Source organism: Pelodiscus sinensis, chromosome 6 (assembly GCF_052426305.1).
Source record: "Pelodiscus sinensis isolate ZL-2025 chromosome 6, ASM5242630v1, whole genome shotgun sequence".
In the NCBI taxonomy this organism is placed as follows: Eukaryota; Metazoa; Chordata; order Testudines; family Trionychidae; genus Pelodiscus; species Pelodiscus sinensis.
The window spans coordinates 5728538-5754720 of NC_143057.1; the positions used below are offsets into that span (position 1 = coordinate 5728538).

The 26183-nt window shown below is 48.9% G+C and overlaps 1 protein-coding gene across 5 annotated transcripts in view; it reads right to left on the bottom strand.

The window, feature by feature from the left end:
* The window catches only part of PSD3 (pleckstrin and Sec7 domain containing 3), a 129636-nt gene that overhangs the window by 24940 nt on the left and 78513 nt on the right, over nt 1–26183 (bottom strand). For 4 of the 5 annotated variants that reach the window (XM_075931345.2, XM_075931350.2, XM_075931349.2 and 1 more), the window contains 3 exons: nt 11013–11056; nt 5714–5907; nt 2497–2567 (listed from right to left, as the gene is read on the bottom strand). In XM_075931345.2, coding sequence (XP_075787460.2) covers nt 2497–2567; nt 5714–5907; nt 11013–11056 — 309 coding nt within the window. Of the gene's footprint in view, nt 1–2496; nt 2568–5713; nt 5908–11012; nt 11057–21168; nt 22302–26183 lie in introns of those variants that run through there. The other variant, XM_075931351.2, reaches the window with a different exon arrangement.

Here is a 26183-nt window from a genome sequence, read left to right on the forward strand (position 1 = left end):
TGCACACCCACACGTCTCAGTGCATACAACAAAATTTATTCCACCCACTAATGGACAAAATAGAGGGAACATTGCAACAACCTGTGCCTTTCTTAATCTTGTGAACCTCAGCCTGACATTTTGCTAGTTACCAGATCCTGTACAATGGGTGGACATCTTCACTGACTGTGCATGATCACTATAAAATCCTTGTCTTTAGAAGTCCCTGTGAGTCTCCCTGTGCTGCTCCATAGGTACAATCTCTGTCCTTATATACTTTTTTTTTAATCTTGTGTCAGTTTTTTTTTCTTTTTGGTAGTGGAGGAAATGTACACACAGAATACCCTAAAACCCATAGCATTATAAAGATGCTGCGTAACATCACAAAAAACGAGTCCTACTGCAAACAAAACCCAACCCACATAACCCTGCTTGCCTGCACTATTTGTCAAGAAACAACGTTTTATTACATGAAAGCCAGCCCAAGCTCACGTTCTTCCCTTGTCTTGTGCTCTTCTACAGGCATGGCTCATTTCAACTCAGCCTCACGATGAGACTTTGTGACCGTCTCGGTGCCCCTGATTTTCTGTCACCTTGGAACCACAGAGAGCAAGAAATGAAGATGGGCCTCGTGCACAGGCCAGTCCTCAGAAGCGTGCGACATTTCTGGTCTTATATAATCTTGTGCAAATGTACTGAGTTGCCAAATTGCAGTGGTCTCAGGCTCAGCCCTCTGGCCGCCTGACTGCTCATTGATTCAGAAAGCCCCTCTCTCACATCACGCAGTTCATAATGGAATAGGCAGAACAGCAGTTCGCACTGGACCTGCTCTCTTCGGCTCATGCTTACACAAGCGTAACTTGGAGATGCTCCTGTATTATTAGCAAATCGTGCAAGAGCAGAATCAGGTCCATACCGCCCTTTGGGAGATGATGTATCTTCCAGTTACTTCGGTAGCCCCTAGAGATCACTGCTGAGATTAGGGCTCCACTGTGCTAGGAGCTGTACAGAAATAGAGCGTCCTGGCCGTGAACAGTTCACAATCTCATCTAACAAAATGTGGGAGGGCACCCGCCCAAGATTCTGCAGCCGCTCTGTGGCGCAGCAGTGCAATTCTCAGAATAACTTCTACGGAAGGCAAGACAAGCAGAGCTCTTCTGGAAGTGAAGATAAACTGTGGACCATTTAGGCTTTTTGCACACTAGCTCATTTGTCAGTGAAACTTCTGTTGTGTAAAAAAAAACCCACCCTGACGGATAACCCCACAAAAGTGACTGTGGGGACCATCCACAGGGTTGCCCCACAGCAGCACAGTTGCAGCAGCACAGCTGTGCTGTTGTAAGGACTGTAGCATAGACATAACCGTCTGTTTCCAGACTGCAAAATCCCTGTTTCTCCAGAAGCGATGAACTTCTGGACTGAGAGTGGCCATGCTCAGTTTCTCCTATAGGTGGATCCTGTGCCATCAAACCATTTTGTGAAAACACATCACTAGTGACAAAAGTTTTGACTCTCTCATTTCCTTTCAATATGGCAAAGCCATTTTGTCTCAAGTTTCTTGTTTAGTTTGGACTTTCCTATTTACTGTTTCAGTCCCGTGCAAAGTCAAAACAATTACAGTAAACTTCCAATAATCCGGCACCTTTAGGACCCAGGGGGTGCCGGATTATCAGATATGCCGGACTATCGGAAAGGGGGGCTATGAGGGGTCTGGGGTAGAGTGTGGGGGATGGAGGGGCAGCACTACGGGAGCAACCCGGCAGCACCCCGGCTGCTCTGCCCTGGGCGTCCCCAAGTCAGTTGCTGCTGAAACTGACCAGCGGCTGACTCAGGGAGGCCCAGGGCAGAGCAGCTCCAATTGTCCGGCTGCCTGGAGCACTTCTGGGTTCCAGGTGGTGCCAGACTAGCAGGAGTGCCGCACCACTGGATGCCAGACAACTGGAGTTTTACTGTAGATAGTTCTGAACTGCAGTTTGGTTCACAGCAGGACACACTAGCATTTTGTGCTGATCAAGAACAAAATCCCTACCCGCCTCCCCAAATGTCAGAATTTCTTGTGGAAAGGAAATTTCTGTTTCTGGCCAGTTCCAAAGCAAACCCTTCCCACTAGTCTCCTCTCAGCCCATGATTAATAGACTAGCTTCTGACAGGTGTCATGGCACGTGAGGGTCTCAAGGAGGGACCTGAAGGAGAAGATGGGAGAGGCCTTCTGCACTGGTCCAGGAAAGAAGGTCTAAACACATAGGTGGCGTGGAAGGCAGCACAGAGATAGGCGTGCAACAAACAAGCAGATGATGTTGTCTTCACTGCTAGGGCAGAGCGTATGAAGCCGCGAATGACAGCAGCGGGCAAGTAGGGATCGGTAGATTGGGGGGGAAGGAGCATCCTACAGACTGGAGATGTGCCAGAGCAGGTCTCGAGAAGCTGGAGGAGGGGGCCCCAATTAAAGGGAGGCTCCAGGAGGAAAGGGGTGGGAAGCCTGGCTTTACTGCCCTGAAAGAAAGCCATTTCTTTTACCTTTTGCAAGTAAAGCACTGTTCCCTTCAGCACCGCGTAGAAGGTTTTCCAGCCACGCTTCCCTCTGGGAGCTAAAGAGAAAACAAACAAATGCAACCCATTTAACTCCAATCCATTTTACCCCTTTGTCTAGGCAACAGGAAGCCTACATTAATTCTGCATCCAACAGCTCTTACGTTCTGCTTTTCAAGGGGAGTGTAACTAGGCAGAGTGCCTGCTTTGTAGCGAGGGCCCAGGGGAAACAAAGCAGCCAAGGTTATAAGCCAGGCCTGGGGCAGCGGGCGACGGAGCTTGTTCCAGAAAACAGCCCCAGTCCAGGTGGCTGTCCCATTCTGCAAGCCTGACCATATGAATGTCAGCCACAGCAGGAGTGGGAGTTGTGTGCCGTACCCTCCCGTGCTATGCAGCATAGTCCCAGCTCCATGCGGTAGCAGAGCAGCACAAGACCACACAGATAGAGAAATGTGGAGGGAACTTCTCCAGCTACAGGCAGGCACCAGCCATCACTGTCAGTGCGCCACTCCACAGGGGGCTGCAGACCAAAGCATCCGCCCTCCTTGTGACAGCCGCAAGGAAACCGGGATCACGTTTTCAGCTGCTTCCCCCATCCCCTCTTCCTAGCAGGAGGAGAGGAAATGATGGAAGGCAATGAAAATCCCAGAAAACTCCTGTATGAAACTGGTGTTAAGGCTGATGGACCAGACAGGTGAAAACTAGGGCTGTTAGAAATCGGTATTTCAATAATCGTGTAACTGCTAAGAATTTTAGCCGTTACATGATTATTTGGTACCCCACCCCCTGGAGCACTCCCATCCCCACTCCCAGGGAGCCCCTTGCTATCTCTCTATCAGAGGCAGCAGCACAGGGCGGCGGCAGCCCATCCATGGGTGGGGGGGCAAGATCTCTTGCAGACAGAGGCTGCTTCAGCATCCCATAGAGCAGCCTCTGTCCATGAGGAGCTCGGGCCCCCTGTGGACATGGGCTGCCGCCACCCCATACTGCTGCCTCTAACAGGCGGCAGGCAGGAGCCAGTTTTTAAACCAGTTCCCACCTGCTTCCCCGCGCTGCTGCCTCTGTATCAGAGGCAGCAGCATGGCGTGACAGACAGCTCCTCAAGTGCTCTTCATTTAAATCTCAAGCCAGCGGGCTGGGACTGAGCCAGCCTACTGATCCGAGTTTTAAATGAAGAGCTCTCGGGGAAGAGGGGATTTGATGTGGATAATCGGTGTATTAACCATTTAACGGCTACTCAGTGGACATCCCTAGTGAAAACACAATAAACTTGTAATTTTCCCCAAACCAGGGAATTCAGAGTAAAAGCTACACTGCAAAGACACTCACACATGTTAAGGGGTAAAAACGCTGTTTGTAGAGTCATAGAACTTAAGGCTGGAAGGGAGCATTAGATCATCTAGTCTGACCTGCATAACACGGGCCATAAAATTTCATCCCATTACTCTCGGCTAAGCCTAATCATTTGTATTTGACTAAGGCACAAATTGTGATTGCCCAGGAAGATGCCCAGTCTCGATCTGAAGACATCAAGAGACGGCGACATCCCCGGGGAACTTGTTTGACTGGTTAATCGCCCTCTTGGTTAAAAACGTGTGCCTAATTATTTGACTTCAGCTGCCAGCCACTGACTCCTTTTATACCTTTTCTGCTAGAATAACTGCTTTTTAGTATCTGGCATTTTCTCCCCTGGAAGATACTTATACTCCGTATGAGTACTCTCACCTTGCTAAGATTCCCACAGAATCTTAAACTTAGCCTTGTAATGACTCCATGAGAAAAATAAACATGAAACACTCTCAAAAATTAGTTTAAGCTTGCCTGGGATTACAAAACCTAAGGGGAAAATGTTTCAGAAGTGTCTAAGTGATTTAGGAGATGAAGCCCCACTGATTTTTAAATGGGATTTTGGCTACTAAATCATGGAAGCCATTTTCAAAATGTCCGAAATGCCTTAATCCTGTGCCTGGTTATCACATACATGCTAGCCTTCAGTCCGTTAAATAATATTGGTTTGATTAAGCAAGCAGCGTGACAGAAGCTACCACATCGTTCTTCCGTAGTAAGACTTGCTAACGGGAGTGGATGCCGACAGCAAAGCTGTAGTGGGATGTTGGTAAAATAACTCAAAGCCACTGCTCGGAACTTGTTCAGGATGTGAAATTTAAACAATGAGGCAACCTATCGGTTAATAACAGTCAGGTCACCTTGATTTCAAAAGCACCCAAATCAATTCACATTGGGGCTCCAACTGTGAAAATATTGACCTTTCACGTTTCGGTTTTGAGACATCCTGGCAGAATACAGAAAGGGCAGCCAATGTCAGATTCTTGCACACAGTTGGGGGAAAAAAAAAGAGTAGCATGTATTTATAGACCATAAAAAGTCCAATTTTGTTGCCATTATTAATCCCAGCAATTGTAATATGAGCGAACTCCACATATACATGAACAATCAGGAGAGCACAGATGTTTTCAGTAGTCACTGCAGTTTTCAACCATATCAAATTGCATGTGCACAAATACATGTCCCACCCCCAAAAGCCCTACATGTGCCCTCCATAAATGCAGCCACACTTAGTTGCACAAGTGTTGTGAATAAGGGGCCAAAAGGTACCAAACAACATCCTATCTCTGAGTGGATGCAAGGTCTAATTTGAACAAGAGCATTATACATCATTATCAAGGAACGACCGACTAGATTACAGGTTTTTCAGAAAGGCCAGTGGTTCTACAGGGATGGGCCAATCCTTAGATTCTCATTTGGGGACCATGACAGCCTAGGGGAGTAGCAACCAGGTGTTTCAAAGGGTCAGGACCATTCTTCCCTTCTGCATGAAACATTTCTTTTGTAACTTGGAATCACAGGTGGCAAAAGTTGAGATCTCCTGGGCTAGCCCTTGAACAGAATCTACGGTACTTCCAATCAAACTGTTTTGAGTTTTGTGAACAACGCTTCATTTTCTTTAAGCACAAAAGATACATCTTGGAATCCGATAAGACATTTTTGTTACACAAATGCTACGGGGAATGGAATAATCCTCAAAATGGCCCTAGAATTTTCTTTTCTGCTGTTATAATCAAATCGCTATTTTGGTTGTTATGCCTTCAATAGCCTGGAGGTAGCAGAACTGTCTATGGGCACAAACTACTGGTGGGTGTAGGGGGGTACCTAAGAGAGGAAAAAAAAACCATAAGATGCTCACTCTTTTTTCCATCCATATCTGCATGGATTTTCCGAGCCAGAAATCCAGTTTTATACACAGCAGCATTGGGGTCATGAGGAATATCCAGGAAGGGGTTATTGGAATGGCCGATCCGAGTGATGGCCTTTGAATGGGGCCCGTTATCCTTCTCATCAGTACCGTCTGAGTGAGATTTTTTTTTCTCCTCTTCATCTCTAAAAACAAATGAACACAACAAAGTTTAGGTGACAAAGCCAGCACCCAGCACCATTACCCAGCAAGGCTTCATCTCCTTAATTTCTGCACATGCTTTATTTTCCCTCTTGAGTAGGGTATTCTTATCAGCATTTCTTTAACTACGGGCTTGATCTAAAACCCACTGAAGACAGTGGGACATCTCCCATTGGCTTCCATACGTTTTGGATCAGGACCTCTGGATCAGCAAAGTATTTAAGCCCAACCCTTGTCTCGAAACATTTTGACAAAAAGCCATTTTCTGCTGACATAACTTGTATGCGGAACATTTTCAGCCAGCTCCATTTGTAACCAGCCATTTCTACTAGGGATGTTAGCAAGTAGTCAAATAGTCGCCTACCCGATAAGCCTAGGCTTAACAAGTACTTGAGTCCACTACTCGCAATCCCCCCCACTTGCTGCCTCTGCATCAGAAGCAGCAATGGGGAGGGAGGGGAAGCAGGAGCCGGTGCTGTGGGGAACTGGCTTTTAGTACCATCTCTGCAGTGCTACCTTCTCCCCCACCCCCAATGCTGCTGCCTCTAACAGAGGGCTCAGGCTTGCTGCGGGCAGAGGCTGCTCCTCCACATCCTGCAGAGCAGCCCCTGGCTACCAGGGGTCCTAGCTTCCCGCTGGGATCCTCTGTGGACAGGGGCTGCTGGACCTGACGCGAGCTGGGACTGAGCAAGCTTGGCTCAGTCCCGGCTTCCATCAGAACCAGGAGCTACCCCCCACTATGGCTCTGCAGTTTAAATACAGTAAGAGATGGGCGGGAGGGCAGCCCAGCTCCTACTACATTTAAACAGCAGCGCTTCAGTGGGGGGAAGAGGGGGAGTGTAATTCCTAGAAGCTAACTCCCTTATCGACTAGAAATTCTATCGACTACACGATTAGCTGATTATTCGTTCCCTCACATCCCTGGCTTCTACAATCCACAACTGGCCAGATCGTACGGAAGTCACCAAGTGAGAACTGCAGCAGGGTCACACTTTCGCGTTTGAAGAGACTGCTTCCCCCTTCCTCACCCATGAGGAGACACGGAGAAAGCAATCCCATGGCAAGTGGATCGCTTTAGCAAAGGAAAGAAGAGACGAATGCTTGAAATCTTTGTATTTGCGAGGTCCAGTTACAGAGATCGGCACCACGGCTAATGTTTGCAGCCAGTCTGTCATGCGGCAGACCAGCCCCCTCGCCCAGACCCCAGCTCCATGACTAGGGGGAGTAACAGGAGACCGCAGGTCCCAAACCCCGTCCTGGAACAGTGGCTAACAGGAAGCCTGTGAGAACCAGAATGTAAAGGAGGTAGTTCTTGTGGAGGAGGGAATCTCTAGACTGTGTGTGGAGGAGGATCACACAAGCACAATGGCAAGGCAGATTTCAGAAAAGAATGGCAACTCTGCTTTATATTACCATGGATTTCAGCATGATTAACAATTTGTACTATCATAGTGCTTCATAGCCCTAGAAGGAGACCAGGATCCCACTCTACCAGGCACTGTTACAATTCTCAATAAATAAAGTACATTCAATTTGGGGATTTTCCTTTTCCCCAAAAGGAATAAATTCTCTGCCACAATTTCACTTTTTCCCCCTTGGTGGGGTCATGTTTTTCTGTAGACTCCAGAACGAACCCAGATGCTCCCAACCTTATTAAAGATAAAAGTTGTTTCACTAAGCAGATCTAAAGACACCAATGATTTTCTGTAACCTACACAGCCCTGCTTTCAAAAAGGCTGTACAGATACTGATCATTTGAATGCAGCACATGGTTTTGCCAGCATCTTCCTCAGTGAACAAATTCTTCAAGCCTGCCTATTATATATTGCGTCCTCATTCACCGTATTCTACACTCTAATTCTTAATTCTCCTGCCTGCATAGGAGAGCAAACCTACTTCTTACAAACAAGACAGAGAATGTTGTTCCCAGTGCTCCCATCTAAATATCATGCAAATGAAACATACTTCACTTAGATTATTCCAGGCCTGAAAGGGATCAAGTCAAGCTCAGTATCCGTCTCCACTCTGGAGCTGGAAAGGAGCTGTCTGATTAACTGCGTGAAATCCCGGCTCCACGCAAGACACTGGGAGACTTGCTATCGACTTCACTGAAGCCAGGATTTCAGTCATAGTCTTTGCCACATTTCTGTTGCTCCCCCAGTCCTAATAAACAAGGCTGCCTAGAGCCCCAGCACAGCAATGGCTCCACTTTTCAGGAAGCATGAGGCAGAGAATGTCTGACTATCTTCCACTTCCCTTCAAAGCACAAAGCAAACATCTATCACAGTTAGAGGAGATCCAGACGTCTACGTGCACAAGCACAGGTTATGGAAGGGGAGAAGGAACAATCAACATACTGGTACCTCCATTTCTCTCATGGCATTCCTGGTTTCATTCAATCCTACTACAGGCTGCACCTCTAGAAACCGGGACTCTCTGGTCCGGCAATGGATATTCCTGCAGGAGATGGAGGGCTCCAGAAGCCGGCCTGATGAAGGGGTGGGGCAGGAGGCCAGCACGTGGCCCAGCTGGGCTACCCAAGGATCCAGAAGCTGAAAACCTTCATGGAGGTTAGGTCCATAAAAGGCTATTAGCCAGGGGATAAAATGGTGTCCTTGGCCTCTGTTTGTCAGAGGCTGGAGAGAGATGGCAGGAGACAAATCGCTTGATCATGGTCTTCGGTCCACCCTCTCTGGGGCACCTGGTGCTGGCCACTGTCGGCAGACAGGCTACTGGGCTAGAAGGACCTTTGGTCTGACCCTGTACGGCCGTTCTTATGTTATGTTCTTATGTTATGCCACACTGCTGGGGAGAGGGGGCGCACTGTTCAGCTGGGCTGGGGATGGAATCCAGGAAGGCCGGTGTGCAGCCCAGCTGGGCTGTGCAGAGTGGGCGGGGGGTGAGAAGGGCTGGAGGGGGAGCAGGCAGGAAGCTCGATGCATGACCCAGTTGAGCTGCCTGGGGGAGCCAGTAGGGCAGCAGGGAGGCCAGAAATGACCTCCTTGATCCGGCAAAATCCCGAGGGTGCCGGACCAGGGAGGTCCAACCTGTAAAACAGTATTTCATGCAGGAAGAACTAAGGAGCAGATAAAACACAGAGAGACTCTTTCCTGACGGCAGTCTTCTTTGAAAAGCAATTGTAAGAAGGAAAGGAAGATACAGAATCCCAAATGTGGCTCCCAGGGACTTCCAGATCGGAGCTGCATACATTGCAAATCACAAGTGATGGGGCATCTCGACAGCTTACAGACTTGCAATTGGAGCTCAGTTAGCACGTGTCTGAGGGTACGTGAGAAAGAACGGATTCCCACGGCTGCACCTACTCTGCCCTGCTGGGAGGAGTTTAGCAAAAGGCTTTGGCTACTAAGTGAAGCATCCGTGACTTGGAACACACACGGGAGGGGTGAGATGAATACAGTCACACTGCTTCTGTCTACAGCTTCAATCATGAAATTTATGGGAGCTCTTGCATGAACTTCAATGGCCTGTGGATGCAGCCCTGTGGCTGCGCTATAAACAGCATCACGGACAGCAAGCCTTTGAGGATGACGACAGGTCTAGCCAGCCACGTGCGATAAAGGAGGAGATGAAGATCATGTAGCAGTCCTCCATAGATCATTTATCTTCGTCTTACCCTGCTCTGCTGCAGGGCTTTCAGCCACCATGTAACAATGGCTGTCAAAGCTCTGAAACCTTCGTTTAGCCCTTCAACATCTTCAACGACTGAAGGGACTCGGATCAGGTGAACAGCATTTCTCCAGATGGCATTATTTTAGATCAGAGCTGCCGTTCGAGAGACAAGTCCTGCAACTTTTACCCCAGAGAGACTCCTCTCAAGACCCCTCTGAGACTTGCAGGGATCTGGGCACGTCACGTTCCGAGACAGAAAAACGTTTGCTTCACATAATGGCTGTCCACTTCCAGAGGATTGCCTGCACGGATGCTTATTACCTGTCCACTAGGGATGTGATGCTTTAACTAGTTATCCAGTTAACCAGGAAGCCTTAATGGGTAAGGCTTACTGGTTAAGGTTAACTGGTGGGGACTGGAGCAGCTCCCCGCCTGCCCCGTAGGTAGAAGCTGCTCCAACAGGGATACCGGAGAGCCACGGCCCTCCGTAGACAGGAGTGGCTCCAGACAATACATTTAACCAGTTAGCCAATTAAACGGGATTTTACATCCCTACTGTCCACCTGTCCCTCTATTCCAAGTTATAACCGATTCTCGGTTGAACAGAGAGCTGAGCGTTGGCTTGTGATTCCTCGGGTGAGGACACAAGGATACAGAGGGGGTGCCAGGAGCCCCACTGGACTGCACTCTCCAGGAAGCAGCGCTGCCCTATTGGGGGTGGTGGACGTATCACTAAGAATGTAGAGCCACGGAGGCAGCATCTCAAAGAGACACAGCTCCTCTGGGGTGTGATCCTCTTTAACCCCCAAGTCCACTACTCAGCATGGGCATCAGTCTAGGACAAATCTTGCTGTCAAAGAAATGAAGGGAAAATGCCGATTAATCTGGCTGGAAACGGAAGCGGTCTCTTGTATTCAGCACTGAGTTCTGATGAAGTGTTAGCTTGTCAAAAGCAGATTCGGGGGGAAGGGGCAGGAAGAGGTGAGGGGAGATTGGCCTCTTCTGTATTAAGTCTCTTTAATATTAGGTTGTCCAATTCTCCACAGTTAATTCAAAGACAATACCAGAGAACCAGCCCAGCACAGGAAACTCAATCCAAGACTTGTGTTTCTATTCAGTGGTTCCAACACAATGCACTGGAAGATAAAGGAAGAAACTCAACATCTGTTTTATTTATGCACTCGCAGACCAGAAGGAGGATTTAGATTTCTGCCTTGTGAAGCTGACATTTCCCACTGAATTAAAAGTCTCCCTTCCTTGCAGATATAGCCAGTTTGCATCCTCCGCAAACTTTCCTCACTGAAGGAGAAGGGGGAATCGAATGGGGAATTTTGCTAATGGAAGAGTCAATCCAATGTCTGAGTCTCAAGGTTCCATTCACAGTGTAAAGTGTGGAGGAAATGGATTACCATGCCAGCGGCTGATTTTTCAGCTCATGAATTCTGCACGGGATACTTACACTGCCCAGTCAAGCTTCTCATTCTTGATCGAATTGTAGAGAGCCTGCAAGGAGAAAGAAACAAGAGGGGATTAATGTTTGGACTGTCATCTATTTTTCAAGGTACCAATGGAAAAGGTCCAACTACCAGCAGCAAGCGAGTTGCCGTTGAACAAGAAGGAGCCTTCGCCACGCATGACAACTCTTAGACTTGCAGAGGAGGAAGAATACTGGTCACGGTTGAACACAAATTTTAGGATATGGGGTCTGAGATATCAATAATTCTCCAGGGACAGGACCATCTGATACATTTTTTGTGTGTACAATTTTGGTTTTGAAATATCACTCAAGCTTCTGAAATGCAAGAAATTGTAAGATCACAGTATGGCATCTGGGTCATATCCTGGCCCTACGGAAATCACTGGGAATTTTGCCACTGGCTTAAAGTAAGCCAAGCTTTCACCCCTGGTGAAATTTATTTAGCTATCTGTGGCAGAATAGCTCACCTGTGACATACATCAAAAATCACTGAGCCTCAAACACACTTTCATGCTTCCATCAGAGGTGCGTACACAAAAGCTCCATAAAGTGTTTGGTTTCTCTGTGCAACGTAACTTGATTAAATAAACTGCAAATATCTTGTACAGTTGAGGGTAACAGTCTACTCTTGCTGTAGTACTAAGGGTCAGGGTCTTTTCCATTGAAAGTTCCAATTCTTTTGGTCTACTGTGGCAAATCTTTACACAGTGGTAGCCTGTCGGGGAATTTGAACTCCTGTGGATATCAGATAGTTGGAATGAGCTTCCAAAACAGTGTGCATACTACACTGGCTACATGAGACCGATCAGATCTCCCTAACTTGGCTGATCCATATAGTGGATAACAGCCTACTACTGCTAAGAGCTAGTGGAGTAACTCCTTTAATTCCAGTGGTCAAGGCCTTTATTTCTGGTAGTGAAATGCCCCAAGTTCTAGCCCAGCACATACCCCACTCTTGAGCTCTTTACACACACAAGCAGATTTACTCCCCCTATCAGCTCATTCCTACCCCTCCCCCACAACTCTGTTAACGAAACTTGAAACCAAGACAGACTATTATACACATGATTACCAAAACACAACACACCACCTGTGAACAAATACGGAAATCACCGGCTAACAGTATGGAACAATAGCATCTTTGATGCACAATTCAAATATGCACACCAGTAAACAAATTCCTACTGACCCAGATGTCCTTAACTCCGATCCCCAAACCAAATCACTTAAAATTAGAACTGTGTGAATAATGATTTTTTTTGGTTCACTGTCATATCCAAAACCACCCCCCAAAAAATGTGGTCCAACCAAAAAACAAAATGTTTCAAAATTTTCAACTAATTGAAAAGTTAAAAAAAGAAAATTCCAGTCAAACAAAACATTTTGTTCAACCCAAAATGAATGTTCATTTTAAGCATTTTTTAGCCCTTTAAAATAAGATTAAAGGGTGCTTCAAAATAAAAGTTTCTTCACACTGAAAAAAAAATTCAAGGTATATTCTCTTGGCAATGCTGAAATGGCACATTTCAATTAGTGTGGATTTTTCTACCCCCCTGCAATCAAAACAATTTGGCAAAACTGACACATTCATAAAATGTTTCTCCACAAATCTGCATTTTCTGCCCCCAAAATTGTTTAAATAAAAAAAAAAATTAGCCTAGCTCCACCTAGAACTAAAAAGTCTAACCCAGAATCTTATCCGCCCTCGTACAACTCACAATCCCACAGCCCTGAACTTGGAGTGAGAGCCTCGTGGGCAGGTCTCAGAAGCCACACTGAACTCCACCCGCTGTGCTGGGAGCCTCTTGTGGTTCCCACTGCAGGATGAGGGCCTTAATGCTTCACTCTTATTCATAGAAAAAAATGGTGAGAACTCTGGCCTTGAATTCCACCACAGGTCAAACAAAGAGACTCTCACCAGTCAGATCTCCTCCAATGCCATGTACCGCTGTGGAGCGGTTACTAGCACCTCTCAGCCACTGTGCAACACAATTCCTTGTGCCCACGGTGGCACAAACATCGCCCAAGAAAAGGCTAGTGGATGCATATGCTAGGCCAGATACAGCAGCACTTGTGAGCTACATTCAGTGAAGACACACACATTGAAGATTGTGATGTCCAAGGATCTAGTATTGGAGTAACTTCTGCCCCCTCCGCGGGCCTCGCACAGGGGTAGGCAACCTGCGGCAATGCGGCCCACAGGGCTGCCAGTTGCTGCTGGTCTCCGTCCACAGAGTTATTTTGCTACCGGTGTTAGTAACGCGATGTGCACACAACGCCAGGGCACATGCAGCGAGGCACGTGCTGATTGCACTCAGCACTGACTGGGAGAGCCATGCGCTCCCCCTGCCTCCAAAGCGCTGCTGCGGCTCAGTCCGCGCACCCCGCACGTTCCAGGCAGGCAGGCACAGTGAGCAGGACTACCCTGTCCCGGGAGACCCTCTTGGTTATGACACTCTGGCTTGGGATGGCAGAATCCGTTGTTACAGGCTGGGGACCGACTGGCTAGGTAGCACTTCGGCAGAAAAGGACCTGGGGATTCCAATGGATGAGAAGCTGGATAGGAGCCAACAGGGTGCCCTGGTTTTGGTCCCACCCCACTACAGAAAGGATGTGGATGCATTGGAGAGAGTCCAGAAAAAGGCAGCAAAAATGCTGAGGGGGCTGGAGCTATGACCTATGAGGAGAGGCTGAGGGATTTGGGTTTGTTTAGTCTGCAGAAGAGAAGAGTGAGGGGGGATTTGAGAGCAGCCTTCAACATCCTGCAGAGGGGTTCCAAGGAGGATGGAGAGAGGCTGTTCTCAGTGGTGGTAGATGGCAGAACAAGGAGCAATGGTCTCAAGTTGCAGTGGGGGAATCTAGGTTGGATATTAAGAAGAACTGTTTCCCTAGGTGGGTGGGGAAGCACTGGGATGGGTTCCCTAGGGAGGGGTGGAATCTCCATCCCTAGAGGTGTTTAAGTTCTGGCTTGACAAAGCCTTGGCTGGGTTGATTTAGTTGGGGTTGGTCCTGCTTTGGGCAGGGGGCTGAACTCGATGCTTCCTGAGGTCTCTGCCAGTCCTAGGGTTCTATGATGGAGGACCACTCACACGGCCCACTCACTAGGCTTGGTTGCCCATCACTGCTCTAGTAGGGATGCAGTGGGGAAGAGAAGCAGCATTTCCCAGTAGGTAGGCACCTGGCTAGGAGTCAGCAGATCTGGGTTCCATTCCTACCTCTGCTACTGACCTGTTTGGTGACCTTGGGCAACACACTTCACCTCTTTCTCAATTATTCCAAAGGCTTAAACCAGCGGTAGGGCCTATAGAGTTTGCCTTCCCCATTTCGACTGGCTCTGGCTTTGGGTTGGTACAGGGACTAGTATGGGGGTGCCACAGTCTTGTGTTGTGACACTGTGCTACTCCAACTCAATAAACAACAGGTTAGGGTTACCTGCAGTGTTGCTTGAAGTGGCAGCAGATCATTCACAACTGTGTTCGCTGCACCTGCAAACCCTCATTCTGCCAAGTCTCCCTCGTGCATGGCAGGCTCACGCCCAGTTCACCAAGTCTCGTGCTTAGCCCGTCCAACAAAGCACACAAAACCGCAGAAACGGAGTGAGACGAAACATTCATTCAACACGGTGAGGCGGCTGCAGGATGGGGCACTGGGCCAGGACCTGGGAGAGCTGGCTTCTGTTCTCAGCTGGGCCACACACCTGCTGCACGGCCCTGTCCAAGTCCGTGCTGGGCTCTGCCCGCTGGGCACATCCCCTTCTGCACAGGTACTGAGAGGCAAAACAGCCATTAGCGACTGGGCGGCACTCAGATGCTACAGCGACAGAGCTAGAGGGAGTCTCAATCTCCGCTCACCACAAAGGCTCTTCCTTAAAAAGCGTCAGCGCTGCCATACGCCATGTTCTCTCAGTATCTGCAGAGCTCGTGGCATGTGCTCAGGGGAATCAAATAACTAGCGAATATCGAGGCAGCAAACGAGTTTTTAAGTGTATGCGACACATTTACATGCTGTGAGCAAGGACCAGGGAACTGAGCAGAAGGCAAGGGTGTAGGTCGCCCATTCTCTGGGCCAGCTGCTTTGCATCAGTAAATCCATCTTAAAATGTATCAGCTTGCTGAATCAGGCCCCAGGAGATTCCTTCTGGTCATAAAGCCACCTCCCAATATTTGAAAGCCAATGGCAGATCACCGCACACAGCCCGAGGGCCCATACTGCCATCTTATGGCTACGCTGGAAGGCCCCGATTCAGAGCGACACTCTTAAGCATATGATCAAATCAAGGGGATTTAACCACATGCTTAAGTGCTTTCCTAAATTGGGGGTGTAACTGATCTGGATACCAAGAGCGACATGATTTTGGCTGGCAGTTTGCTAAACATACGGGAGGTTTGTGTCAGCTTGACTCTGAGCTCTCGGAAATCATCTTCAGGGTATTCAAAAACAACAGCATTTCTACTCTGTCACGTCTGCACTTAGCTGACAAAATTACAGCTCCTCTGCCGCAAGGATGGGAAAAGGCAGGGCTTGGAAAATTTGCCAGACACCCCAGAGAATTGTCCGTTTCTTCTCCACCCTCCAGAGACTCAGGGTTTCTGAAAAGGGAAAGCACCAAATCTATTCTCTTTCCCCTTAGCCCTCACCTACCCCAATCAAAGTTTGCTCTGCCCCTCCTAGAACCTTGGTTGCCTGGGTCCCTTCCAAGCCAACACCTATCTCTGCTGCGGCCCCAGGCTTTCCCAAGTGGCAGCCGAGGTCTGAGGTTAACATTCATGAAGATGAGAGTTTCATCTGGCAAGTGAACCCTGCTGAAACCCTAATCCTCTCCTCACGTCATGGGCATTTTTTGACACGCTCTGCACAGACATAAGGAGGCTGGCTGACTGCAGATTCAGGAACGCAGCGCTATCAGTTTATATTTAGTTCCTGTTTTAGCTAGAAACTTACAAAAACCTGAAGCCTAAATTCTGCAGAAATCGGTAATCTAGTTCTCTTCCCTCTCCCCGCCCCACTGTAACTGGCAGAGAAAACTTCCACCAGGTGAGTGGGTGAATTTTTAAAGTCCTAGGAAAGGGTGTTTTCGTCCACTTCACTGTAAAGCTGGAAGCCACCTGGCAGAATGGAACTAAATGAGTCTATATATTTTTCAACGCACTAGGTATTGGCCTCATTTTGCTCCTTTTGAAGTCAAAACTGAACGCGGAGAGCGGGTGACAACTCCTCTCTGTATAGAAAGTATGTATATACAGTGTTTTAATGAGTGAAGTCACATTATTGTGACAACTGCCATGAAACTCCTGAACGCACTAAAATAGAAGTTACCAGCTGTTGGATGATTAACTCCCCCTCCCCAAAGTGCTTGTGTGTAAGAGTCACTGAGTCACCAGAACAACGTGCTCCCAAAGTCTACAACATCTGCCAATCTGGGATGAGGCGAGGAGACAGTCACGGGACACCCAACGAATGCTCCACCGAGTCTGAATGCAGAGGTGAAGATGCAACTAATTATCCCAGCTGGTTATCAGCTTGCTAATAAGAAAGCCAGGGGCTGCAGATGAAAGCCAGGTCAGCAAGGTTCAACTGGGCTGATGAGCTGCAAGGAGGGTTGCAGCATGAGCCTCTTCCTGAAAAAGTCATCCCTGGAGCCTGCTTAAGGAGAACCCTTTCTTTAACAAGTAAGTGCAGGTTGAATCTCTCTAGTCTGGCACCCTCAGGACCTGACCAGTGCCAAATCAGAGAATTTGCCGAACCACAGGAGGTCAATATTGTCTAGCAGCGTTACCAACACTTCCGCTGCTTATGGGGCACTCAGAAGACATTTAAGGGTAAACTAGAGCTAAAAACAGCACAGAACACTGAGCGCCAAGACAGGTGGCTATAAACAAACTTTATGGGACCACAGGAAACTTGGCCACACCCTCGATAAGCAGACATCCGGAGAACTAAAACCATGCCGGACCACAGAGGATGCCGGAGCAGAGAGTGCCAGACTAGAGAGGTGTAACCTGTAACTGATGCCGTCCTTTGTCCAGGCTGGCCAATAAGAACGGATTGCCAGGACTGAAATGAACAAAGTGCTAAGACTGTCTCGGCTGGGTAACACCCGCCAACCTGCCTGCACACCCACCGCTGCCACCATAACAATGGGACCTCTCGTCTTGTGTGGCCCCCTGCCTCTCCCTGGGCTCCAGGCACACATGGGTGATGCACCAGGTTGCTCTCACCCATCCTTGTCATAGCTTTCAACAGTGTTCGAGAAAGAGGGGCCACACTGCAGCTGACGCATGGTGTGGAAGTCTGGCTACCACAGCCTGCCTTTCGCTCTGCCTACGCATGCCCACCCCGGCTTGGCGGGGGCTATGAGCCAACCTGCTTCTCCGTTCACTCCGCCACAAGAGAAGAGCTGCTTCCCACCTGTGCTTCCTGTAAGCTGAGCACTTGTGTGGTTGCCCGGCCGACCACTCGGTTAGGGGTGGACATTCACACAGGCCCGGTGCCCATAACACCCCCACCCACATGGGCTGGAGGAGATGGTGGGTATCGGGGACACCCACCTGGAGTGAGATTTTGGGTGGGAGGGGAAAGGGCCGATGGACGTGAAGGGGGGGAGAGTGTGGTTTCGGAGTGGGTGGAGGGAAAGAGGATTGGCTTGATAAGGATTTGGGGGAGGGGGAGAAATACTTTGCCCAAGGAACTTTGAACGTGCCCCCAGCTGAGGTAGAAGATCTTTGAGGGAGCCTCCTGTTTTGAAAACCAGAGTCCTCAGAATAAAGACTCTTGACGTCCATGGCGGCAGCAGACGGAAGGGCCAGCGGGGCCCCCAAGAGGGGAAGGCGACTCTCAGCATGGCACCTTTGCTCTGTAATTGCTACACATCAACCTGAGCGTCTCAGCAGCATGACAGTCACCTGCCTGATGGCGGGTGGCCCAGAGCCCCGCCAGTAGAGGTTAGAGATGGGATCTGGAATGTGGCGGCACTGGCGGAGCGCATTCAAAAAGCCCCACCCCGCAGGGCATCTCGTGCGCCTCACCCCGCCCGCATTTCAACCCACGTCTCCAGAGGTGACCAAGTCGCGCTACCGTCTCTGCAGGCCAGCCTGCTGATGCAGCTCGCCGGGTCCACAGTTCAGAGCCCCAGGGCCGTGTGGCCCCTCGGTCCTTGTTGGGCAGTAGAGGAATGGGACTCAGGGCAGCTGTTCCCAGCTGTGCCATGGGGCAGGTCACATGACCGCTCCCTACTCATGTCTTCTTGCTATAAAATGCGAGTCCTCTTTGCAAAGGTCCTAAGAGCGGTGCGCAAGCGCCGAGTACCAGAGAAGGGGTTTGCCACTCCAAGGGCAAAGGAGGGACCAAAACAGTAGGCCCAGTCGCCCCACAAGAGACAACTTCCAGCCCTGCGTTGACTATGGCAGTCACAGGCCCTTGGGTTTTTTATTCCAGGCTGGGTTCTGTACCTAGGGATGCAAGCAGGCCTACATGGAGAAGGGAATGAAGGCAAACAGCCACGACACAGAGAAGAAAAACAGGCTATGAACACAACGAGAGAATTTATATACAACCAGGATTGGGCTCCCATTGTGCTGGGCACAATACAAATGCATGCAACCCGATTTTCCCTTGCCCTAAGGCCTGCACCTCCTTCAACAATTCCATTAATACTCACTTTACATGGCCCTGGCAGCACAGAAAGGCCTTCATGGGGCTTTCCTGTAAATGAGAGTCCAGTCCACAGCGAGAGACAGTCCTTAACCTAGAGAGCTAACAAACTGCACTGAGCCACCACACTAAGGATGGGAGGGGAGCCAAGCAGAGAGAGGTGACATGATTCACCCAAGGTCACACACCAAGTCAGTAGCAGAGCCCGGAATAGACAAGCAGCTCCCAGTCCAGTAAGCCAAGCACCACACCATGCTGCCCTGCTGCAAAGGCAAACAGTCTCCAGATGAGAGAATAATAGGAAAAGAGAAAAGAAAAATCTTTATAGCGCATGCGTCCTTCTGCTCCATTTTGTTTGGCTCTGTCTCTGCTGTTTGGACTGCAAGCTTTTGTGGGCCGGCACAGGTCTTCCTACGTGTCTGTAATGCACCCAGAACGTTTTTGGATGCCTCATACATAATAATGAAAATAGAGAAACACAGATCAATTTTGAGAGAAAAAATGCAGCAAAAATACAAATTCACCGACGACCTGAGAAGTGGAGCTCAAGCGTCTAGAGAAAAACAAGCAGTAGGTTTTCCATTTCAGCCATCAGAGGACAAGCCCTGTGGGTGAAGAATTCTCTTAGCATCAACGGGAATTCCACACATTGTGATTGATTATTATTTATATTACAATCACAGTTACAAGCACCAACTGAAATCAAACGGCCCACTGTGCAAGCAGCTGTTCATACACTTCATAAGAGAGGACTCCTGCTCTAAGAGCCTACGATCTAAACAGACAAGAGAGACAAAGGGAAGGGAGGAGAAACAGAGGCATAAAGAGGTGAAGAGACTTGCTCAAGGTCACACAGCAAGTCAGTGGCAGAGACAACAGAAGGTGGGTCTCGATTCCCAGCCCAGTAACCCACCCCCAAATCACTAGACCTTCCTACACATGTGGATGAAGTAGCTTTATGCAAATTAATCGTCGAGTGAATTCAGTCAAATTATTCACACGCGTAAAGTTCACTACGTACAGAATGCTGGCAAAATCAGGGCCACAAAGTGCTTGGAAATCTATTCCTTACTCGGTAGCATGTCAGAGCGTGAGAGTCAGAGAGATAGCCGCCAGGGACAGCCTCCATGTATGGAGTCCTGCCTCACTGCCGGGGGATCTGGACTAACCGGCCTCACGAGGTCCCTTCCAGTCCTACGTTTCTACAGTTCTATGACGCTGCACCAGCAATCTCCAGGAAGCCCTGTCATGTTCTTTCACTGAAACAACCAGAGTCCTGTTGTGTTCCTTACACTGAGTAAAAGTCCTTCTCAAAAGCTATTTTACTGAAATGGTCAAGCAAAACCTTTGAAAAAGTTTGCACTGCTCCGTGGCTAAGGGCGTTAGGTCTTCACAGAGCATCGCATGTATTGTAAACTATGAGAGAATAACCCAGACAAAGCAAAGAGCATCGGCGGAGAGAAGAGATTTTTTTTTTCATCATGCCATTCCTTTAGTAGAGTCGGCTGCAACGTAACTTCTGCACTGGGATTTCGAACAGATAGATACACGAGGACTCCAGCATAAATGAAAGCGGGGGCATGTGTGTGAGTGTGTGGTTTTTTCTACTCCACTCCGGCCTTATCTTGAATGCTCCCTAGCGAACAGCTACGAGACATCCTAACTAGTGTTATAATCTGTGCGGTGGTGGAAGGAAATTAGCTCACCCTTTAAAGAATCTTGCGTATAGAGGGCAAGATGCTGTGGGGTGCTGGAGTGGTGTGGGGTACCCACCTCTTCCGGGAGGTGACCAGCACTTCTGGGAATGGGAACACAGAGAGCGAGAGCAGAGGAATGAGGCAAGTGCCAACCCTGCATACAATGTGTGTGTGTGTTTGCCTACAAACAGCAGCAACAGTGCTCTGCTGTTTCAATGCACACTACACCCGGCTCCTGGAGCAGTAGGTTATATCCATGCTAAGCAAACATACATCTCTACCAATGTGGTACAGTGAAGCCCGTCCAATACATGGTTTTTGGTAATATTTCATCATGCAGTCCAAGGGAGAGGAGATTTTTACCTAACTCCCACAAAGACAAAAACAGAGCCGTTTCAAGAGGGGCAGGAAATTGATTTTAAAGAAACTGCTGTAAATAATTCTCCAAAAATAAAAAATTCCAAGAGAGAGAATTTGCAAATACATGCAGCTTGCCTGGGAGCAGAGCTCCGATTAGCATTCCGGCTCGCACGTTTTTGGTGTTTACTGTTGCATCAAGCTTCGAGGTAGGGCATCCCCCTTAAATCCAATCAATATAACCCCCATCCTGTTTACCTTCAGTCTCTTCTCAAAGCAACGGGTCTTTCCTGACTTCACAGTAATTCTGCGATCACTAGTGATTACCCACAGCCCTCTGAAATACCTTCCTTTCTCACCAGACCATCCGTACAAGATTTTCTAATCTCTGATCCCTACTCACGGCAGACAGGAACATCGGGCATCGGTTTTACCTTGCTGTCTTTAGTAGAAAACTCAGAAGAGTTGGAGATTTTCATAGACTTCGAGCGATGGGACTGTCGCCAGAGAGAGTCTTCGCGGGAGTATTTCACAGAACCTGTGGCTCTCACGCGGACCTTGCTGGTGCTCTGCACACTATTAACTCCAATCATTTCCAAGAGTGAGGGTGAGGGGGGAGAGGAGAGGAGAGAGAATGGCCCGTCCCAGACCAGTGCAAGGTAGTAAAGGTGGAGACAAATCTCTAAGGACTGTCTGTGGAATCTAAGCTGGAGTGATCAGCGTTTGCTTAAAATGCACCCGGCGGTTTGCTCCAGCATCTTCAACTACACTGTTTGGAGCCAGTCTGATTGTTCCAGGCATTGCTCACGTCACCAGCCCTGAAAAAAGAGAGAGACAAACTCCACCCCTGCTCCCCTCCTTCCTTCAGCATCCACTCCCCCTCCCTGGACACACACCAACACAGGCACATACGCGGAGAGACAGATCCCAGATCCTGGAACAAATGGCAACAGGCCAAAGCAATTCATTCGCAATTCAGAGAGCAGCCCTTTTATTCCTGTGATGTCATGCCTCCCTCATTAATGTCTGCACTGAAATAAAGACACCACAAATAAAAGCCTGCAGGAACCCGTCAGGCACTGGGTCTCACAAGGGAAAAGGACTGATGCATTCCAGGATGCTACAAAACCAATCCTGGGGCTCTGGAAAGCGGGTTAGGAAAATAAAGACACCCCCGTCACTGTCTGCCCTCTAACAGCAGTGAGATGCAGATACCGCCCAGTGCTCTCCAAAGAGGCATGCAGTGCCCATTGCAGGATGGGGTAAAATTGAGGTGTTAAGTGATTATCCGAAGTCACCCAGTGAATGGGTGGGCCCAGGCAGGGAAGGAAACATTTCCACACAGGAACATGGCCATGGCCAGCACATCCACTCTGGTTATCAAACTGTGGGCAACGTGCAGCACCCACCTAAAACCCCACTCAGACCCCACTTGGAGGGCGAAAGGGATTTTCGGCCCCTGTGCCGGCCTCCATGCAGGAGCAAATGCCGCCCCATCTACATGCGCCAGCTGCAGGGCGAGCGGCTACTCCCAGCCAGGGAGAGGAGCTGGTTACCTCGGCGCTGCAAAAGCCCCATCGTTTCTGGCTGCCGGAGACCCAGAAACGCAGCAGATTGCCCGTCGCCATAGCAACCAGCTCAGAGGCGCGCGCTCTCTGCTGTGCGCGGCACGGAGGGAGTGGCAGCTGCTGGCACCGGACGGAGCAGGTAGGCCGCCCGGCCACGTGGGGCAGAGGCGCGGACGATGGCAGCCTCGCCCCGAGCCCAGGAGAGAGGATACCCCTGCAAATGGCAGGCTCATGAACGTGCACACACACCAGGCTGTGCCAGTCGCGTTGCTATCCACCTCGACGGCCTTTGCACTGCTGCAGTACCCCCGCCGGCTGCCAAGCAGTTGGAGACCCGTCGTGTCCAAAGGCAGGACCAAGTAAATCATCTCGTCTGATCCCCTGCACGACAGGCCAAACGACCTCCCTGCTCAGATTCCCTCAGTGACAGGGGAATCCTCAGGGGATAGAGCGTGGAGTTCGCCGGCTGGGTGCCACATTCTCCCCACTCCCTCCCTCAGCTGCAGGGCAGCCAGAGAGCACCGCTGTGCTCCGGCTGAGCCAAGCTGGCCTCAGGGCACTGAGGAAGTGCTGCAGGTTAGCGCAGAAATGCGTGTGATACCGGAAATAAACCAGATGCCGTCTCCCTCCCACTCGGTGCTCGGACCCCAATCGGCACGGGGCCTTGTCAGACACTCAGGTTCCAACAGATGGGGGGGTGTTGTCAGCGCAGCAGCCGTGCGAGGGGCACTCGAGACTTCTCCATCGGCCGCAGATCCGTTCTGCTCCTTCGTCAAATCTCCCGCACCCAGGACCCCGACCCAACTGGCAGCTGTGTCCGTGAATGCCCCTGCGCACTGACTGGACGTGGCAGAAATCACCGCTGCCACGGGGCCACCGCTAAACCCTTCTCTCTCATTAGCGCCTGCGTTTTCTGCGAGGAGTGATGGCTTGGTCTGAAACCCACTTTCCTTTCAGAACATCAGCTCTTGCACTTGCCAGTGCGCCCCTGAGAAGTGAGCCAGTCACTCACATCGACTGTATTCTGCACTCCCCGGCTCAGGGCAGGAAGAGCATATGGCTTTCCTTAGAATCACCCCGCTGTCATCTCGAACGAATGCCTCGGCAGGTATACCTACTGTACTGTGCCCTACACACAGCAGTCACCCTCTTACTCCTCACCAGCATTAGCAACAGCCTGGTAGTTCTGTGCATGCAGACTATTAATGTATCCTTGCAATTTTATTGCAGTCTTCCGTGGATTAACGACAGAAATCTCGGTGGCGGAAGGCCCAGTCTATGTGATGCCACGGAAACCATGATGAACATCCCCTACAACTGCTCCAGACAGGTCAGAAAGACAGAACTTGAGTCAATCAAGAGATACTTCAAGGAAATAGAAGTCAGATGGACAGATCCTCTGCTGGTATAAAATCAGTGATGCTGGTGGAGCCACGCAGAGGATCTGATCCTATTTGTGGAGGCTAACATAAGAACGGCCAAAAGTCCATCTATCCCAGTATCTTCTCTTCTCACAGTGGCCAATGCCAGGTGCACCCAAAGAAAAGAACAGAACAGGTAACCATGGAGTGATCCATCCCTTGTTGCCCATTCCCAGCCCTGACAGAGACTAGAGACGCCATTCCTGCCCATCCGGTCTAATAGCAATTGGCATAGATACATTCATGGAGGTTCAGAACCCCTGTTCTGGTCTTCACAACATCCTCTGGCAGGGAGTTCCACAGGTAGACTGTGCATTGTGTGAAGAAATTCTTCCTTTTGTTTGTTTTAAACCTGCTGCCTATTCATTTCATTTGATGACCCCTAGTTCTTATGTTATGGGAAGGAATAAATAACCTTCCCTTATTTACTTTTGCCACACCAGTCATGATGTTAACACCTCTATTATATTTCCCCTTAGTTGTCTCTTTTGCAAACTGAAAAGTCCCAGTTCTATTAATATCTCAGCTGGTCCCTATCCCTAATCATTTTCATTGCCTTTTTCTGAACCCCATTCAATTCCAATGTTTTCTTTTTTAAGATGGGGTGACCACACCTGCCCACAGTATTCCAGCTGTGAGCGTACCAAGGGTTTATCAAGCAGCAATATGATATTTTCTGTCTTAATGAGTCCCAACACTCTGTTCGCTTTTCCAACCGCCACTATAAATCAGCATCTCTGAAAATCAGGCCTTTGCCGTCTCCTTTTGGGCATCCAACATTGGGAAGGCACAAATGAAAATTTTGGTCTCAATTATTAGGTAGGTTTAAGTGAAAAAACTCCACAAAGTTACTGGCTTGCTCATCTTTTAAATTCCTCCGTAAGTCCTCTGCCAGGATGCCTACTGACCTCCAGTATGTCGCGAAGCTGAGGCAGGGGGCAACCTAAACCCTTGACTTCTTATACGGTGATTTGCTCCTTTTCATGCTTCACCACCTCCTCCTCATGCTCTCGTCCACTTGCAGAACTTTACCATCACCTAGACTGTGAGGTCTGCAGGGCAGGAAGTATCTCCCTGAATATCACCTGGCACAACTGGGCCCTGATTCCCTGGCCCGACTGCTGTGTAAATAATTAACAGCAACAGGAAGAAATTAGCAAGCATTTGTCTGGACACTTTGGAAACAGTCAATTAAAGGAATTTATTTTAGTTCAAAATATCAGGGGGTGATACAAATGGGAAAACTCGACACTGTGGTCCTGGAAGAGCAATTCGATAGGGGCTTGGTGGAGAACAAAGGCCTCGTTTACACTCCAGAAATAGGCTGACCTTAAGCAGCTGCACTCTTGAGCCACAGCATGGTGGGGCTCTGGATGTCAGCACCCCACAAGGCCCCCCCATTGACAGTTAATTGGTGCAACCCTCCGGGTGAGGGCACACACCCCAACAGAAAGAGCTAGTGTGGACATGCCAAACCGGTTTAGTAACTGCAGGGGCTGTAGGTTGACATAAAGGTACGTCGATTTTGTTTTGTAATGCAGACTTGCCCACAATAACTCCTGCTTCTGTATTTGAAGAAGAGCTTTACTATCTACAAAGAGATTAGACTCCATTAGCACCACTCAAGCCTGACCCTAGTGAGAAAATAATAAAATCGCAACCCACCCCTGACACCAAATGATATATTGGTACAGCATTCATATTAGGACACAGAAAAAAATCAACAATAGTAAGTAAATTGGGGTATTCACCAGAGGAAGATCTTCCTCTAATTAAAAAACAACAACAAACGCATACTCCAAACAGACACAATGCAGGTGGGTTCCGTTGCATGAACGAAGCATATCATATATATCTTCTTAAACATGGCCACTAAAAGGCAATCAGCAATTGACTGTCTTCAGGGAACAGATATTATAGGGATATTTAATAGAATGATTTCTGAGGTCTGTTGACCCAGCAGAGGTTAACAACCTAAATTAAATCTTAATGTCTCAGTCGACCATGTATACAGCAGTCCCTGATACCCGACCGCAACTCCTTTTGTCTTCTACACGCACAAGTGGTCAGGGAAAGGCTAAAAATGAGGAGATGTGGTAATAGGATAACAGCATGTTTCATGCATGGTTGGAGGATGATGGATTTCCATCTAGCTTTCTGATGTTATCTAGCCACACTGTCTTCATCCTAGCCATCTTGGCCACAATACACTACTACACAAGACAAAACATTTACAGAGTCTGAGTCTGATCCTACCCTCCCCCACACAACCTTGCTATGTTCTTTAATTAAAATACATGGTGTACAGGTGTGTATGATGTGTCTGAACACAACAAAGCATCCAACACTTCCATGGAGCTGACTCTGTAAGTCGGCAAATCGATTTAAGTCAACCGAGTAACACCAACATAGTCCTGTGGTGAGTCCAGTTTTTTTTTTGTTTGGGTGTAGGCGGTGGGG